Genomic DNA, 18918 nt, shown 5'->3' with positions numbered 1-18918 from the left:
ATGCTCCTGTCTCATGCATCTGCTGATTCCAGTGGCTGTTAGCACCCGTTTGGGCCACCATATTCCATTATGATACTGTGCATGAACATACAGCTTTTGCAGAAGCTATATAGCTTTTGCAGAACATATAGTATTTGCAGAATTATGAGCTGCCAGGACTGGACCATCAGCAGCCAATGAGGATGTGAGGATGTCAGGAAAGTGGCCCTATTGCATGAGAAGAAGTGAGGATACTGGAGAAGATGGAAATGGCTACTCAGTTCAGCTAATCCTGAAAATCTCCTTTCTGTCCCTTATTGTGCAATCATCCCACCTCATATACGGAATGTTATTTACAGGAGGCTTCAAATATAATCTTCTTCCTTTTGTAAGCCTCCCGTGTCTTTCCACCACTTCTTCCGTCTTTTTTTCTTACCGTAGTAAATGTGTTAAGTTGTATAATGTCTTTGGATTGGTAGCACTCAGAGCCTTCCACCTAGCAGCACACTCAGTTCCTGCAATCTTCATCCCCAGTTTATGGCTTTCTCCATAAACTCCTGGATCTGTGTGCCTACAGCAGAGAACAGTTGACTTCCACTATGGTTAGGGATGAGCACATTTCCCCCAATTCTGCGCCTTTCTTCTTCTAAGATCCTGCTACACATAAAGCTCTCCTTTGGTTGCCTTCTGGCCAAAAAATAGTAATAATGGAATAATATGTTGAGAATGGAATTTACACCTACACCCTCACACTTATGCTCTGTACATATCCTTTCTTCAAAAGCACACCTGTGCCCAAGCACAGCATAAACTAAGCAAATAGGTAGATACTGCTTCCCCAAAGACCCCACCCACCCCAAAAATGTTCTTCCTGTGTTGTGGTTGTTGATGATGATATTTTGACTTGTTGCAGGGGTGTACAAGTACTCCGGCATAGTGTAAAACATGTTTAAAACAAATTTAAAATTAACGTGTTTTAAACAAATACAATAATTCCCTTCCCCAGGAAGCTCCCCCCTTCCTCTATTTATTTAATACCAGCAAACTGACTCACACGGGTGGGAATATCCCTTACGTTAATGTAGCAAAGGCTGCAAGCCAACATTTGCAGCTGTCTGAATTGGACGCATTATGCCTGCCCAGTCTGATGAAACCATGGCCACTAACACCCCTAGCGACAAGCACGGCCCCTGCCTTGGGCAAAGCTGGTAATAGACCCGGGCCAGATGGGAAATGCAGGCTCCATTTCAAACTGCTCATTAAGTATTTTTTAAACCGTTCTAAATACATATGAACTAGAATGATTTATAAAAAAGGTAAAGGCAGGCACTTTTTTCCAAGATGTATATAAGACATCTTTGCCTCTACCAGGGGGACTCGGAGTAGGCTCCCTCAAAATCGTAGGCCCATGCCAACTGGCCCCACTGCCCCCCCTCTGCCCAGCCCTGCTTGGGGCACCTGTATAGCCCCATGAGGGAGAGGTCTTCCCACTCCATTCCCCTGAGAGGTGGCTGCCCTATAGCAGGGGCGAAGGAGGAGGCATATTATTCTGTCCCTCAGCTTACTAACTAGCCCTTAATTTGAAACAGCAAAGCCTTCAAGCAAACCTACATAGTTGTCAGGAAGCTGGACAGATTGTGTTTGTTCCCTCTGAGTGAAGCCACACCCACTGGTACACTAAAACATGGCCCCTACCAGGGGCACTCCTGTAGCCCCTTAAGGGAGAAGTCTGATACACCATTCCCCTGAAGTGAGGGCTGCCCCACACCAAGAGAGAGGGGAACAGGCCTTTAACTCTGTCTTTTGGCCTGCTATTCTCCCCTGGTTTCATCATGTATGAATTGCAAAGCTATGTGCTAATTAGGAAAGTCTGTCCCTACCGGCTGAAAAAGTACTGCAGGCTTCAAGCACATGGGCACATTGGACACACTGAAATTAAAGTTACTTAATGCATTTAAAAAGTAATCCCGAGGCTCCCACCCCCAGGGTCCTTTTTAGTATACACATCAAGTTTCAGGTTTCAGTTTTGGAGCTATGGTGGTGACGGAGGGAGGGGCAGACACGCATCGACCCTGTTCAGGTGACATGCTAAGCCACGGTGCTTAAGCATTTTGAGCTAAACATTAGGGCTTAGCATGTCATGTGAACCATTCCTAACCATGGTGGCTACATAATCATGGTTTAAACACACTCATTAACCACTTGGTGCGAAAGGGTTAGTGGCTTAACTATGGCTTAGTGTGCTGTCTGAACAGGCCCATCCTCTCATTATTATAGTCCCCATAAAGTAAGCATGTATTTTTAAAGATATAATCTTAGTGGGAGAATTAAATAAATACAAAGATTCCCTTCCCCAGGAAGCATTTTTTCTTCCTGTATTTATTTAATATGAATCCCCATAAAGAGCACAGCAGCAAAAGATACAATCTAGGTGCAAGAATTTTGTTTCTTCCTTTGAATTATTTACTTTGCCTTTGAATAGTACTCCAGGACTTGGTTTAATGTAATGATTTCCTTCCTTCCTTGTTTGAACTCGTTCATCATTCTTTACATTGTAAATTGTAAAAATAGAAATCCAGCAAAACTACAGATCCTGACATTATCAGTGCTACTCTGAGGAAATGTTCTGGTGATTCAGAACCTGCAAAGATTTTGTCAGAGAAGAAACTCATATACATCCCTAATTATGGGATATTGTATCAAAATAATCCAAGGCCAAAATGAGTTGTGAACTTTCCAATGGACCATTTGCAATTATTTGTTCTTAATCGTAGTCTCTGTGCCTGCATGAAGCTTGATTCATGAAACTTCCATAGCTGAGATTTTTAGCGGGAACCCTCCCCCACCCAGTGCACATCCTTCAATGGATTCCTATTCCCACAGTTCTTCGTCGACCGCCATTGTGGCAGCTCATACGAGGGAACTTCCCATTTATTTTTTGATTGACTATGCTGGGGTTCTCTCTCTCTTTTCTTTGAATTTATATTCTAACTCTGTTTGTGTGCGTGTGTCTTTGTTCTCTTCTTGCTATATTGTTTTGCATCTTTTTCGAAGTTTTCCGGGTCTCTGCGATCTTTGTTAGCTTTTTTGCCTTTGGGCATATAGCCTTGAAGGCTCTGTTTAGGAAGAAAACAGCCAGCCAGCCACACACAGCTTGATCTGTTTGGGTGAAGGATATATAGTGGAATCTTGTCCTTCACTAAGCAGACTCGTAAACATCGTAAACACAGCTCAATGGTAGAAAACACGTGTTGCATGCAAAACGTCCCAGATTCAGTCCCTGGCATATTTAGATGGGCTGAGAAAGAGTCCAGTCTGAAACCCTAGTCAGTGAAGTCAGTCCTGAGTTAATTAGATGGACAAATGGTCTGATAATGATACAGATAAAATTTCTGCCTATCATGTAAACAGAGCCTTGTTTTGCATTTGTTCCTTTTCTGAACTTTTAGCAATTCTGGACTGATAAAACAGAAACTTATAAATGATCCACCCTATATAGCGTTGGCTGCTGAATAAAATAAACAAGAATTTAAAATTTACATTTTAAACTTTAGTTAAATGGGCTTGAACTAATGGGATATAAATCTTGTTTGCATTTGGCTAGCAATCCCCCTATGAGCACTATCCTCTATTCCAAAAACAGCAAAAACAAACTAATCTGCATGAGTAATAAGAATTAGAAATGAGGGTCATGCATGACCAAAGCCGATTTGTTTCCAGCTTTGGCATACATTTCTCATATATTTAATCAAAAAAGAAGATATGAACATTGCTAAGAATTGCGATCAGATTGGAAGAAAAAATATGTCCACATTTTCCTCAAATCATGTATACTTATTAGAAGCAGAACGACGCTGTATCAGTAATCCTACGCACACCTACTTGAGTGTAAGCTCCATTGAAAATAATGGAGCTTATTTAGTAAACATAGGTAGAGATGGGTTGTAAGAAAGAGTACAAGATGATAACCTCTTCAGCATTGTAAGCCAACAGAAACCAGTCAGATATCTCTAAACTGTCAACCAAGGCAAAAAGAAAAAAAGAAAAAGAATGTCTGTGATAGAAATAAAACACTTTATTGTTTTAGAATAAAAGAACACTATAAAAAGTGAACATTATTACCTTAAAAGACAATATACATTCAATGAATATAAAATTTATAAATAACAAAACAAGGAGGAAAACTGTAAACAGTGCTACAAAACTTAGCAAAAAGTACATTCCTTTTGGGGAGGATTTTTCTCCTGGATGCAGTTTCCTTCCACTCTATTGTTCGTAATTGTTAGGGATGGTAATGTAAAATGAACACAAATTTACAAGGCCAATCCTATGTCTGTTTGTTCAACAGGGAGTTCCACCAAGTTCAATGGGACTTACTCCCTCCTAAGTGGGGCCACAGCTAGACCTAAGGTTTATCCTGGGATCATCCAGGGTTCGCCCCTGCCTGAGCACTGGATCCCCTGTGTGTCACCTATGTGAACAGGTTTGACCCCTGGACGATCCAGGGATAAACCTTAGGTCTAGCTATGGCCTGGGTGTACATGGGTTTGCATCTTAAGACTGCAGTCCTACTCACAGTTGCCTGAGATTTAACTCCACAGACTGCCGTTCTGAGCAAGCAAGCATAGGGTTAGCTTCTTGGAAATTTGTGGGAGTTCATCGTTGCGCGTGCACAGTCCTGTATTTCAAAACGTTTGGAATCAATGGGAAGGCACCGGTTGACTTCAACAGGTATGGCTCAGGCCCATACTCCAAGTGCAAAGTTAAGCACAGCAGCTCTGATGCCAAGAGCTGGTTTGGCGAACAGAGGGTTGCACTTGGGTCAGGCTTCCCTGTTTCAAGTCCCACTCTTGTCATGGCTTTACGATGGGAATGATGGCAAGAGTTTTTATGGGGGATAATGAAGTAAAGATTAAAAAGTGCTTTACATCTTTCTTTTTTAAAATATACCATTATTAGTAGCGCTAAAGAATTTGGAGGCCTCCCAAAAGAAATGTATTTTTTGCTGGGTTCTTCCCCCTCACTCTTCCCCCTCCATTTGGCTCCCCATTAAAACAACAAACAAACAAACAACCCTCTACAATGGCTTCTTTCTCAGCAGGGTGTTCTCCGCTTGTCCTCTGCTGCCCTTGTCTGCCCTCAAATTACTCTTACCTACTGCAATGCAAAAATGGAAATCCATGTACAAAAAGAAATAGCTTTGTTGGGTGGGAGGCCTATTTTTTGTTTCATTTCCTACAAAGCACACAGATATATTACGGCCTGTATAAAGACATGTACTTTCTCAGCGATTAAAGAGATTTCCATAATAACTTGATTTCAATGCTAGAGTGCTTCAGCCATGACCTTAAAATTATAGACAGCAAAAATTAAGAAAAAATTCAGGGCTGCCATTCAGTGAAAATACAGATCAAAATCTTAATCAGCAAAAGGCTGCCTCTTCTTCTTAGCTTTCAAGATCTGAACTCAGACCAGGTTTATCTCCAGCAAGCCGATAAACTGTAGCTTGATAATCATTACTGATGAAAGTACTAAATGGCTGTTCGTTCCCATTGGCATCACTGAGTTTGGCCTGCTGCAACTTAAGTTAGACTTGTTAGCATTCACTTCAAAAGGGAGGTGACTTGGTGATTAACTAAAGCCCATTTTATTTTATGTAGTGTTAGCAACTTTCAAGATCCGATTTATAGGTTACCAGGTAGATAGGGGTTGGATCGTTTGACATGTGTAGGGTGGCCCCGCAGAAATCAATGGGGCAAGTTAGTCTTGACTAACTTCATGCTACTCTAAGCATGAATAAGCCTGGATCCAACCCCAAATGTCCAGAGAATGTGTCCTATTGGTTATTAATGAAACCTGATTCATATAGCTTTTTTCAAAACATGTAAGATACGGCACATCTACAAAGAGGTTTTTGAAAGGTTCAGAAGAACACCAATACGTTTCCAATAAGTATTTGCATAATTAGCAATTTACACCAGAGAAGGGTCCTGTTATCAGTGCCTGCTTTGCAGCATTCCATTCTCAAAGTATTGAGAGATAAGTTCATGCTTGTGGTTCTGAACTAAAATGGATATGTCCTTAGAACAGATCCATTGATTTTGGTTGGATTTGAGGGTAATTGCAGCTTTAGCTCTTCCAGCTCTTTTAAAATATTAGTTAAAGAATTGTTTTATCCCATGTGGCTTTGTGAAAGTTGCAGTAGTTCTTAATAACTGTCCTAAAATAATTATCAAAAGGTTAAGATCCTCTCCCTGGGAAGCAGTACAAAATCAGGCATGCTGTAACTCTAAAACCTAATCTCTCGCCATGGCTAGACCAGGCCTATATCCCGGGATTGTCCCGAGATCATCCCTGTGCATCCAAATGACACACAGGGGATCCCGGGAGCAGGCAAGGATAACCCTTCCATTTGCCTGGGATAATCCTTAGGTCTAGCTAAGGCCTCTCTCTCTCTCTCTTTCTCTCTCTCTCTCTCGTCTTGCTTTGGATGCCCTTGAGAGTCTAGTTCCACTGCTAGAATGGTCACCGGATGCACTTAGTTATAAGCCCAATGTAGGGTACAATCTTGAGATCAAGGCAGATCTACAGATCATGTGATAAAACTCAGGCTGCAGGCTAGGGATTGCATGATCAAATGCTCCCTTCATATTAAACTAACGTCCTATATAAAAACAAGATGTCAGCCAAAAAGGGTTCGAGCTTAGCCTTTTACAGGAATTGCTGTGTTCAGAGACTCCCCTCCACATCAGGACTGCAGTCTTGAACTCCAACTCTGCAATCTCTTTTAAGTGTGGGAACTTCAGTGCATACGTTAAGCTCCTTCTGCTAGCAAGAGTTTATTCATTCATTTCAATGTTCAAAGCAGCTATGCTCATACTTATGTTTATCACAGGGCAATTTACAACTTATGGCAGCTCTGTTTTCTACAAGGAATGAACTGAAGATAGCAATGTAAGACAAACAATAACAATTAAAAATAATAGCCAAACTTGTGTTAAATGTCAATCATCCACCCCACAGCCTCAGTAAAATAGAGTCGCCCATCCCATCAGTAACCCTGCTCACTTGACAACATTAAAATGTAAAATACTTTTATTACAAGATTTTTATATTATATTTTTCATAGTAAAAACAAACAAATCATCAAGTCTACAGTGAAGATGGGGGAAGCCAACTCCTTCATCCTTTTATGCCAGAAGTTTAAGTGAGCTCATAACCAGGGCTTGCTTAGCCATAGCCATAGCCAGTAGAGGAATATATCACAGCCTCCCCCTGAAATGTTCTTTTAAATAGTTGAGATTCAGATCTTTAGGAAGGACGTCTGTGGCAGGGGGAAGTAGGGCTTTATTTATTCTCTGCCCATCCTGTCCATCTGCTAGCTACTTCTACTTTCACTATGCATACTGATAAAGACCCTTTCTATCACCAAGGCGTGATTCTCTCCCCATCCCCAGTGCTCACGGGATTTTGTGTTGTGAAAAGGCCCCTATATCGTAAGTCACAAATTACCACGTTGTGAAAAGTGCTAGAAACTGAATGTTTTTCAGAGTGTTCAATTAACCTGTAATCTCACCACACTGGAGCACTTTCAAAAGACCATTTTATCATGTGAATGTTGAAGTGGGTGGTGGGGAGGAACATGGTGACCCTTTAATCTTTGAATAGCTGCTTGAATTGGCCTTTGTTGTGGTGAAAGGAGAGGAGGGAAGCCCACAGGGAGGGGAATAAACACAAATTATTATAACTACTGTAGAAACCACTGGAATTCCAACATCTTTAGAATTAAACAAAAATAAAATAATAACCAGTGACTTGGAATGTGAAGATTGCTCCTTTGAAACAAAAGAATCAAACTTTTCATTGCTTACAGCATGAAACAATTCCATGTCCTGTCAAAAATAGCTTATTACATCTATATACATTTTCACTCAGCAAAACAACGTTGTGGCAGCTGATTTCTTACATTAATAACCCTAATTAAGTTTCTTCTTTTGTCCCTTTCCTCCAGTCCTCTCCTTGTCCCCCTCTCCAAATATCGCTGTGTGAGTTTATTTCTTTATTTTGTATTGTTATGTTTGCATATATTTGGGTTGTTTTTTTAATAGATGTTTAAAAGGCAGCTTTGAAGCCAGATTAAAACCACAAAAATGTCTGGCGTTGTTTTGGTTCTAAATAGGTTTGCTCTGTATTTGCAGTTAGAAGAGGGATTAGCTCCATTAACTGGTGTTGATTTTTGAAAGCTGTTATTTATGCTTTGTACAAACTCAGAACTGCCATGGAGCTTTTAATTCGCAGTTGGAACATGAGAAGACATTTTGATGTGGTGCTTTTAAATCACATGGCAGCTGGATTACTCCAATGCTCCTGTTACTAACATTGTAACTTTCTTTTCATCTATCCGGTGTGTCACATTGCTAATCTTAACTGGTTGCATTTTAAAAAGTTATATCTACATAGTGCTGAGCAGTGAATGTGTGAGAGAAGAAGCATTGTAGGGAGCAAGGGGAGGGGGTGGAATTGCAATACAATACTCAACTGGGAAATTTTTGAGATTTTTGTTTTCCTACAAAAATATAGATTATATTGCTATATATATAGTGATATATAACTTAGAGCAAACGCTCCCTTATTTATCTGGTGTGCAAATAGAAGTTCCCAGACAAATATCTTTTGACCAAAATGGGTGAGAGCAATTAAAAAAAAGTGATTTAAAAGAAAAAGAAAAAAATCAGTTAAGACAGCGTAGAGTTTGTTTTAAAAAAACAAAACACAAAAGTTCGAAGTGCTAAAATTTGCAAGAAACAGGCACTAATATCATGGTTGCCATCATATGAGTTAGTGTCCAAAGAATACTCAGCCACAAGAGAGGGAAAGAACAAGAAAGAAAGAAAGTTGGGTGTTCAGGGGTCTGTGGCATTGATGATGGTTTTATCGGGAGGCGCCCACCCTCTGTACCAGCTGCAGTAGCCCTCCTTCTGCTTGATGCAGGCATAGTGCTTTGACTGGTACCCAGGCTGGCCAAAGCTGGAGAGCATGTCTGTCCAGAGGCACTCATTCTTGGACGTCACGAAGCATGGCAGATAGTAGCAGGGCTTAATCTGTAGGTACAAAAAGAGAACGACGTGAGGGTGTCGGCATGAATGATTATTCTTCAATCAGAAGCTTTAAGGCTCTCTCTCTAAACCAGGGTGTAAAACCTCTTTCAGTAGGAGATGCTCTTTCATCATCTGACGGGGAGGGGGGAGGGAATCGTGTTTCCCTACCGCTGCTTTGCCTCCTGCTTCTGTCCCACAATAGGGACCCAAGAGCTTCCTCTTTCTTCACACGGGGAAGAAAGAAGCAAGCAATGACTACGTGGCCCATTCAGTGGGTGTATTTATCGCACTGCTTCTACACACCGCAGGAAATGGCGGCAAGTTTCGTCACAGTCCCCCAAAAATGGACTTTCTGAGTCTTTCTGGTGATAGAAAAATGAGCAGATACAGCTGGAGGCGCGTGGGGGGTGGGGGATGTCGTGAAAAGGACCCGTGAAAATTCGTGAGTGGGCAGTAACAAGCGTGCTATAAAACGCTCGTCTGATGAAGCTCCAATTCCATTTTGGAGAAACTCTTGGGGACTGCGTTCTGTTGATGGTTGGGGTCAAAAGCAAAATAAGGGACAGGGACAAAAATACCAGTGGATTTTAGCTTAAAGCTCTTGATTGCCAGTAACTACATCTTAGGAGAGGCATTTCAACCTGTTACTGGGGGAGGGGGGGACTGTGCAAACACCAGGAAATCACCAAATGATCGGCAGTTGCGGGGGAAAGAAACAGGGCCAGGCAAAGCAGACGTGGCCATCTGGAGAACTCTGGAGACTAGACATGGCCCACAGGCCTAAGGTTCAACACCCCTGCTCTAAACTATGAAATCTTGTGCCAAATTCTTGTCTGGCTAGAAACCATCAGACTAGTCATGGAGTAGTGTTATATTTCTAAAATCTAATTCTAAAAATGAGCTTTGTCTATCTTGGAATCACATTTCTAGTACTTTTAAAACTAGCTGGTCTAAAATTCATATTCATTCACTTGCTCAGTGCTTTACTGGATCTGGCAACCGTAAGCCGAACAAGAGAGGAATGCCATGTGAATGAGCTCTTAGTCTTTGTTAAGAGACTTAAGAAAAGGTATTTTCTTCCCCAGACTTTCACCGTGAGTAGAATTCCAAAGGGTTCCCTTCTGTTGCCTTTCCCCACATCCTTCCCAGAACATCCCTAATATATGAAGTTATTGACAGTTCTAGGAATGATTGCTGGAGACGGCACATACCTTGCAGCCACAACCTAGGTGGTAACGATGGTTCAGTCCTTTGCGCTGGGAGAGAGTCAGTCGATCCCACTTCTCATTCAAGTTACACAGTCCTGTATAAACTTTTCCATCATAAACTCGGCCTAGAAAACACAAATGCAAATTAGCTACTCCAATGCCATTCTTTTATTAGATTCCTAAACCTGCTAATATTCCCAGTGTTGGTGCCAATTTGTAAGTTGTTGCCGGTCTGTGTGCAAGTGAACAGTAACATCTTGATTCCCTTTGCAAAAAAGCAAGGCACAGCACAGGAACTTGGTCAAGCTATTTTATATTTCTATGTAGGCCTAGTCTTTTCTACAACGCTGAAACTACTGACAGCACAGGAGGGCTGTTCTCAATGCAGTCTTCCTAATTTTAATTTATTGCACAACCCAATATTACATGGTTCCAACATCTCTCAACATGTCCAATTGTGAACAATGATGGATTTATAAAGAGCAAGTTGAGGAAGAACTGAGTTTGTCAGATTGGTATTAAAAGTTGGTCGAGACTGAAAATCTTACATATCTCTCACAGTTCCATTGGGAAACATTCAGAACTAAAAAAAAAAGATGAATTTGAATTCTGAAATTTTGACAGTTCATGAATTTGTGAAAATATTCTAATAAGAACCTGGCTATTATTCAGACTACGGTATAAGATACATTGCGGTATAAAATATGTTTTCTAAGTGCATTCCCTAATGCGCGTTCCCTGGTATATAAAATCAAATATAAACAAATTAAAACTATCAAAGTAAGCAAACAACATGAAGATCCAAAACTACTGTAAAAGGATAAAGCAAACGCCAACAGCTGTAAAAGTCAATTAATCTTATAAATGAGCTTATAAATCTTCTAAAGAACAACAACCAATAACCATTACCAACAGAGATACAGGATAATAAAAAAATCTTAGCCTTACACCTAAAGTAATTAAAATGGGTGCCAGATAAGCCTTTCTTGGGAGTGCATTCCATAAAAGGGGGCCACTGCCAGAAAGGTCCTCTCCCTTGTGACAACCCTCCTGACTTCAGACTGAGGAGGCACTTGGAGAAGAGCCTCCACTGATGAAACTAGGGCACAGGTAGGTACATTTGGGAAGAGACGTTCTGATAGGTACTGAGCTTGACTTGCACAGGTAACTCTGGACATAGAATTAAATGGAGGAAATATTGTTGAAAGCTGGGAGACTAATACTTGTAAGCCACATCCCTTAGCACTGAACTGCATCCTCTCTAAAAATACACTCGAAACAAATACACCCTCTAAGCAAGCTATGACAGAGAACTCTGCTAGTCCTTACCTGTAATCATATACTGGTACTTGTTGACCTCAAGCTTGACCCCACAAAGACTTTCAGAGGCCTCTGTGTAGATATATTGAACATGTGGCATCTTGTCAAAACCCCTGTACATCTTTAAAAGAGAGAGAGAGAGAGAGAGCATTTTAATAAAATGTAAGGCAGCAGCAACAACATCAATAACTAAAAGGCTGGCTTAGGGATTTTTTTAAAGGCATCTTTGTCATGCAGTACTCAAACTATTTATTCCAGGGATATAGACTTCCATTCCTATAGAACTGTATTATATTAGATTGTAAGCCTATGCGGCAGGGTCTTGCTATTTACTGTGTAATCTGTACAGCACCATGTACATTGATGGTGCTATATAAATAAATAAATAAATAAATAAATAAATAAATAATAATAATAATAATAATAATAATAATAATAATAATAATAATAATAATAATAATCATATGTTTTCTAGGACTGCAGCCCCACCAAACTTGGGAGATGGGTTTAAACAGCATCAAGTCTGTGTGTATACTTCCCAGGACACTAATATAGCGCACAACATTGTCCCTTTTCCATTACTGAGACCCTTCCTCATCTTCCTTAGACATAAGCAGCATGTATGTCTGCCATGTTTCCAGACACCTGGCCTCCTCATAGGACTACAGTTCCCAAGGTTCCTGGGAGGAGAGCACTCATGATGGTCAATTATTAAGGGTTTAGGTTTGTAGAAAAGATATGCCATAACTTTGCTCAGAGACAGACAGGCACATTTTGTTTTGCTTGTATAAACACCGTCTTTGAAAATATGGAAAACCTCCTAAAAAGAAGCCCCCTACCCAGTCATTGTTCTCTGATCCTTTAAAATGCACAGAATATCCTGCAATGTTTATTAGCTTTGGATACGATCCAGAGGAAAGTTGTCCTATACAATTTATAGTGCTGTGCAATCCCTGCTTGAACAGGATAAATTCCTCACAGATTGTTGCTTTTGTCAGAAGAGAGCAACCAACAAGGCCACATTACTTTGTGAATCCTTTTGTCACCACAGCCCCGTCTTTTAGGGAACTAAAGTGTCATAAAACAAAGTATGAATGAGCATTGCTTGGCCCTGCCTGCTTGGGTGGCACCTGTTCCTGTTGAGTCAGCATTCCAATAACCAGTCCCCTATTCTTTGGGATTAGGTGAGATTGCACAGGAAAAATCCAGAGCAAATCATGTGGCTCATCTCATTTTACAATGACCTTAAAGACAGATGTCATGGACCAGGAATGACCCCGCCCCCATTCCCCCCACCCCCATACACACACACTACTCCATGAATTCTCATGGACACAGTTCGATACTAACAACTAACTCCTTTCCGTTCTAGCTATAGTTTTTCTTGTCCTCTACTTCAATACGGGGTGGGGTGGATATACTGTCAGCTGTATGTGTTGTTTGTCTTTCTAATTTACGAGGGACATCAACTGTATCAGTAGTAATATTGATCAGCTTTGTGGGATGATCAGCCACATGGATAACACGTTACAACTTTCTCCTCCAAAATACAAGTGTATTTTAGCTTAAAGCTTTTATTGCCAGAAACTATGCCTTAAGAGTGGCATGGGAACTGTACAAAAGCTGAAAAAACAACCAAAGGATCGGTAGTCAGGGAAAGGGGGTAAGGGCCGGCGGTTCTGCACGCTTACCCTACCTGAATAGAGATAGCCTTGTGAGAGCCCCCCCCCCTTTCAAATTAGATGAATTTTGACATACACATTTTCAGGTATTTAGAAAAACCAAACCAAATGGAACATAACATGAATTTCACCTATGGTCACAGTATACAAATATTCAGAAGGAATGATGGTTATGTCATTGATGGCAGACTTTGCAGAGTCACTTATGATGGCCTTGTGACAGTTATTCAGGCTCTGGTAACCTCCAGTTATCAAAGGTTACTAGTCCTGATGGTTATATGCTACCTCCAGTATCAGAGGCTGTGTGCCTATATACACCAGTTGCTGGGGAACATTGGTGGGAGGGTGCTGTTGCACCTACTCCTGCTTGTGAGTCCCTGGTCGACAGTTGGTCGGCCACTGTGTGAACAGAGTTTTGGTCTGATCCAGTGTGGCTCTTCTGATATTCTTATGCCTTTGGCCGCACCCCTGTTGAAACGAGGCCCCAAAGAGTTTCTCCAAACTGGAATTCAGCCCTCAGGCTAGAAGAGATTCAACACCTCTGAGGCTGGGTCATGGTTGGTTTATCAGCCTAAACTGATAGAAAGCCATCCTGAGCCACTGAGACCATCTATATCTGTAATGATAATCATGGATCCAAGAGCACCCCTAACCTACAAACCTGATCCTTTCAGAGGAGGGCAACTCACTTGAGAACAGGGTAAATACCACTTAGCCGGACAGATGAACCACCCACAAATAGTACCTTGGTCTTATCTGGATTGGCTATCATTTTATTGGCCCTCATCCAGTCCATTATTTTGCCTATGCCCTGTTTCAGATCATCAACTGCCTCATCTGTATTAGATGAAAAGGAGAGAGGTACAGCTGGGTGTCATCTGCATATTGGTTATACTCAGCCCACATCCTCAGATAATTTCCTCCAGTGGTTTCATGTAGAGGTGGGATAAAACAGAACCCTGCCTTGGGGTGGAGGAATAATCCACCAGCAACACCTTCTGGAATCAGCCGTACAGATAGGAGCAGAACCATTGCAATACAGTACCCCCACATCCCAACACAGACAGCCTATCTAGAAAGATGCCATGATCAGTGATATCAAAAGCCACTGAGAGGTCCAAGTGATCCAACACGGTAGCACTCCATCTGTCTCTCCCCCAGCACAGGCCATCCCACAGGATAATCAAGGCAGTTCTTGACGCCAGACTGAAATGATAGCCAGTGTGGTATAGTTAGAGTGTTGGACTGGGAGCCAGAAGATCCTGGTTCTAGCATCCACTCGGCCATGAAGCTCACTGTGTGACTTTGGGCTGGTCAAAGACTCTCAGCCCAACCTACCTCACAAGCTGGTTGTTGTGAGGATAAAATGGAAAGGAGGAGGTGAAATATGAGTTCCTTGGACGAAAATAAGGAGAGATAGAAAAGTAATTACAAAAATAGAAAATCAGTTTCATCCAACGATGCCTGGAGTTCATCAGTAGCCACTTCCTGAAGCACCTGACCCTGGAAGAGGATGTTGGCCACTCGCCTATAGTTCTTTTCATCTTATAGGTCAAGATAGATTTCTTCAGGAGTGCCCTTATCACTGCCTCTTATAAAGAGGCTGGTATCAGCCCTTCTCTCAGAGAGGACTTTACAATCTCCTGTACCCAGCCAGAATCCCCTGTCTATTAGATATGATAAGCTAGAAGGTTGGCTGAACATGATAAAGCACCTTGTCCACATCCTCAGGCCTCAGCAACTGAAATTCATCCAGCACAACTGGACAGTGTTCTGGATAGTTGCACAACTGGGATTGCACTAAAGGTGGAGTCTAAGCTGCAATGGATGCAGACAACTGTAATGGATGCAAACAACTTTCTCTTCAAAATGTCTTGCAAATCTGTCATTCCCCCTCCCCCCCCCCCTCTCTCTCTGGGCCTCTTACCAACCTAGAAAAGCTCTACTGGATGCAATGGAAGTGAAAATCCTTCTCTGCCACTTTCACCACCACAGACCCTGTGTTTAGTCAAATTGGTACCAAACACAGAGCACTGATTGCATAGCCTGAAAATGTCTGGCACAATTCAGAAAGACAGATGCCCTACCGTAAAAAGACACTGAAAACTCTGAAAGGTTTCTGCGGAGAATGTGGACTACCCAACCTGATGCCCCCAGGTCTTTTGGACTACAACTCCTATCCTATCTTCCCTCACCACTGGCCATGCTGGCTGGGCTGATAGAAGTTGAAGCCCAAAATATCTGGAGAGCACCATGTTGGGAAGGCTGGTGTGGACAGCAGCTGCAAAAGCAAACACTTTTGATAAGCTGAGTGTTGAGGCATAGAGAAACCTGAACACATCTCTTGCTGATCTGCCTCCAGCTCCATCATAGCACACATGCAAAAAGTACTTATTATTAATAATAATAATAATTTATATAGCACCATCAATGTTCATGGTGCTGTACAGAACAAAATAAAACGGAATACAAAACACCCTGCCATATGGCTTACATTCTAACTCATTGGTATCAGAGACACTCATCCTCTTGGATCATGATGACAAAACAATGCTGAATCCACTGGACTACAGCTGAGAACAAGTGGATGGGGTTTTGCAACCACCCAGGTATCTAATGTCTTTACCAGATGAGTTGAAGACCATGCACAGGTGCAAAACATGCCACACAAGAATGTGCAAGTGTGAGCAGTTTGCAATTATTTGCTGCGCTATATGTAAATGTAAAAAGTTGGGTCACAATGCATCTCTTAAATAACAAACACAAGCGCAAAAATATACTTGTATTTATCAGTCAAAATGTATGCTGTTGCTTGAGTGTAGTCTCTAATTCAATGTTATTAAATAAATATTATTTATTACACCCTGCCTCCAAAGAAAACAGGATTGTGTACATTTCCCCCTCCTCTTATCATCACAGCCATCTTATTGAGATAGGCTAAGAGACAATGACTGTCCGAAGGGCACCCAGCGAGCTTCTTAGCTGAGCGGTTTGAACCCAGATCTACCTGCTTCTCGTCTAGCGTTCTATCTACTAGACCAGATAGGAGGTAAAACTGACTAATAATAGGTCTTTTACCTATTCTGACTTGAAAAAAGAAACCCTATATTTTGCCATCAAAATTAGCTTTCTACAGGCATTCATTCATGAGTTATTGCACTCCTATTTCCATGTCAGACATCTTGGGAAATGGCAGCTACAGAATTCATCATTGGATTGGGCTGGCACAGTTTAGGTTTGCTTACCATGAGAATGTTTCAATCCTTGACATCCCACTCTGCCTGCCCAGGCCATGCTTTAAACTGCATCGAAATTTGGCACATCCCGTGTCCTAACACATCAGTTATGCTGCTGAAACATCTAGCTTGCCCCTAAGTAACCCCAACAAAAGTTATTGATGCTATTTACCTTTGCTCACATGAACATAGACTTCCCAGCCCTAGTTATTATCAGCCACTGCCATAAGCACAATACTCACAAGCCTATTGATTAGTTTAAAACACACACACACACACACACACAACCACATATATACACATCTAAACAAAACAAGTGACAGTGGGTCATCAAGCAAAAATTCCACTCCAAGGAGGTGGTGTATCAAAGCTGGTTTGATTCAAGATGGCTTACAAAACAGCCTGCACCGCCTCACAGCTTTATAAAGAGAATCACTGTTATTATGCCCGGCTTCGTCCATTTTCTTCTGCTGCCCCTTATGCCTGGAACGCTCTTCCAGAACATTTGAGAACTACAAGTTCAACCGCAGCTTTTAAAGCTCAGCTAAAAACTTTTCTTTTTCCTAAAGCTTTTAAAACTTGATTTTGTTCTGACTTTATACTGTTAGTTTTACCCTACCCAGTGCCTGTTTACCCTACCCTGTGCCTGTTTGCATTCTCTTCCCCTCCTTATTGTTTTATTATGATTTTATTAGAATGTAAGCCTATGCGGCAGGGTCTTGCTATTTACTGTTTTACTCTGTACAGCACCATGTACATTGATGGTGCTATATAAATAAATAAATAAATAAATAAATAAATAAATATTAATAATAATAGGCAGGCAAGTGGCTGTTTTTCTAAACCATTACTTTGTCAAATATGTTTCAGATTTCTAAAATCACCATCAGAGTTTCTATTTGTTCCTTTCCCCCTCGTCTTCTAAAGATATTAACCAGTCCTATGACTGAGACATAGCAGCCAAGAAAAATAAACTAGAGCAGATTTTTAACATTGCATAACAAGAGGTCAGTTGGCAAAAGAATGTCCAAAACCACAGGTTTAAGTGAAATCTGCTCATCCACCGGAAAGCACAGAAGGGAGCTCTAGTAGAGGGAGGAAGCCGCTTTTTCTCTGCAGAGTCAGCAGGTCAAGCCTAATTAGGCTCAAAGTGTCCAAGAATTAGCTTTACGTAGATTGGTCCCTGCCTCACTTTAGTTCATACTGAAAAAGCAGCCGCACCATTCTAGCGGGGACATATGTTGACACACTGTCTGTTGAAAACCAAGTGATCCAGGGTTTACTCTCCACATAATGCTGAACACATATTTCACGGAATGGGGTATAAGGTGTGGTGAACAAGCCAGGTGGTTGTTTTAACATGTCTCTATTTCAAACAAAGATCTTGAAAATGAGCAATAACGTAGCAGTTCACACTCTGGAGATATACTGAAACGCTCACACAATTGTTCTCCCATATAAAAAGTGACCTCAAAACAAAGTTCTTGTCAGAGTGATGTTGGATGTAGACATAGGGACCGGGAATTACACTTTCCCCCATAACTAAGGGCCAAAACAGATGCTCTGTAAACACACAGCATGCTGCTACGTATTCGGTTTGCTTTACATAATTACAGGTGATGAAGGTGGGGTGGGGTGGAGGGGGGAAATCCTTATTAAAAATGCTGTATGTAGTTTTTGGAGTCTTAATCCCCACCCCCCACCCCTTTCTGGCGCAGCTAGAATGCAGGAAAATGCCATGCTGGGGGTGGGGACAATTTAGGCACCAACTGCACTGGGGATTAAAGACAGAATCGTCCCCTTTCTTCATGCAACATTTTGGACACTGCCAGTATCAGGCATGGCAGGCATAGCCTACCCTGCTTGTCTCATATAAATTCTGGTGTCAGAACCACGTTCTTGAAAGTAAGTGTTTGCTTTATTGATCCAAGTTATATTTACCAGGATCCTCTGGTAAATATAAGTCTTTAGGGTTCAAAGTTAAGTCTGTCTCCCCAACAACCAAGGTAGGTGTTTGTCTAGCCCAGGACCTCTGATGGCACCCTTGCGAAGTGAGAACTCTTTTTTAATTACTTCCGCTTTGTGTTCCTCAGGACTGACTCCATTCTCCAAGAGCTGGCTGGTCACATCCACAAGTGCACAGCCAAATAAACAAGTTCAGTCTAGATAGAAGGGTTATCTTTACATGTTATCTTTATCTCACAGACAAATAAGCAAGCTCGGTCTAGCTGGTAGGGTTATCTTTATGTGTTATCTTTACTGATCTTTGTCTCACGTGTTATCTTTACTTCCATGTGAGAACATGCTAATCACAGATCTCCTTCCTACTTTCCCGCTTTGGTACATGTTAACCTGTATCCCCCAGCTTTGCCCGCTTGCCAACTAATGAAATTCC

The 18918-nt window shown here is 41.5% G+C and overlaps 2 protein-coding genes across 2 annotated transcripts in view; one reads left to right on the top strand and one right to left on the bottom strand.

The window, feature by feature from the left end:
* SYN3 (synapsin III) overlaps nucleotides 1-18918 on the top strand; it is a 229331-nt gene that overhangs the window by 43925 nt on the left and 166488 nt on the right. The window lies entirely within an intron of this gene.
* Nucleotides 4243-18918, bottom strand: part of TIMP3 (TIMP metallopeptidase inhibitor 3) — a 52714-nt gene continuing 38038 nt past the window's right edge. The window contains exons 3-6 of the mRNA XM_063133448.1: nucleotides 11615-11726; nucleotides 10289-10410; nucleotides 4541-9080; nucleotides 4243-4362 (exon numbers count right to left, since the gene is read on the bottom strand). Coding sequence (XP_062989518.1) covers nucleotides 8883-9080; nucleotides 10289-10410; nucleotides 11615-11726 — 432 coding nt within the window. The 3' untranslated portion in view covers nucleotides 4243-4362; nucleotides 4541-8882. The remainder of the gene's footprint in view (nucleotides 4363-4540; nucleotides 9081-10288; nucleotides 10411-11614; nucleotides 11727-18918) is intronic.

Source organism: Elgaria multicarinata, chromosome 9, assembly GCF_023053635.1.
Source record: "Elgaria multicarinata webbii isolate HBS135686 ecotype San Diego chromosome 9, rElgMul1.1.pri, whole genome shotgun sequence".
NCBI classification, from domain to species: Eukaryota; Metazoa; Chordata; class Lepidosauria; order Squamata; family Anguidae; genus Elgaria; species Elgaria multicarinata.
Note: the sequence above shows the minus strand (reverse complement) of the source record. Positions and strands in the feature narration are given on the sequence as shown.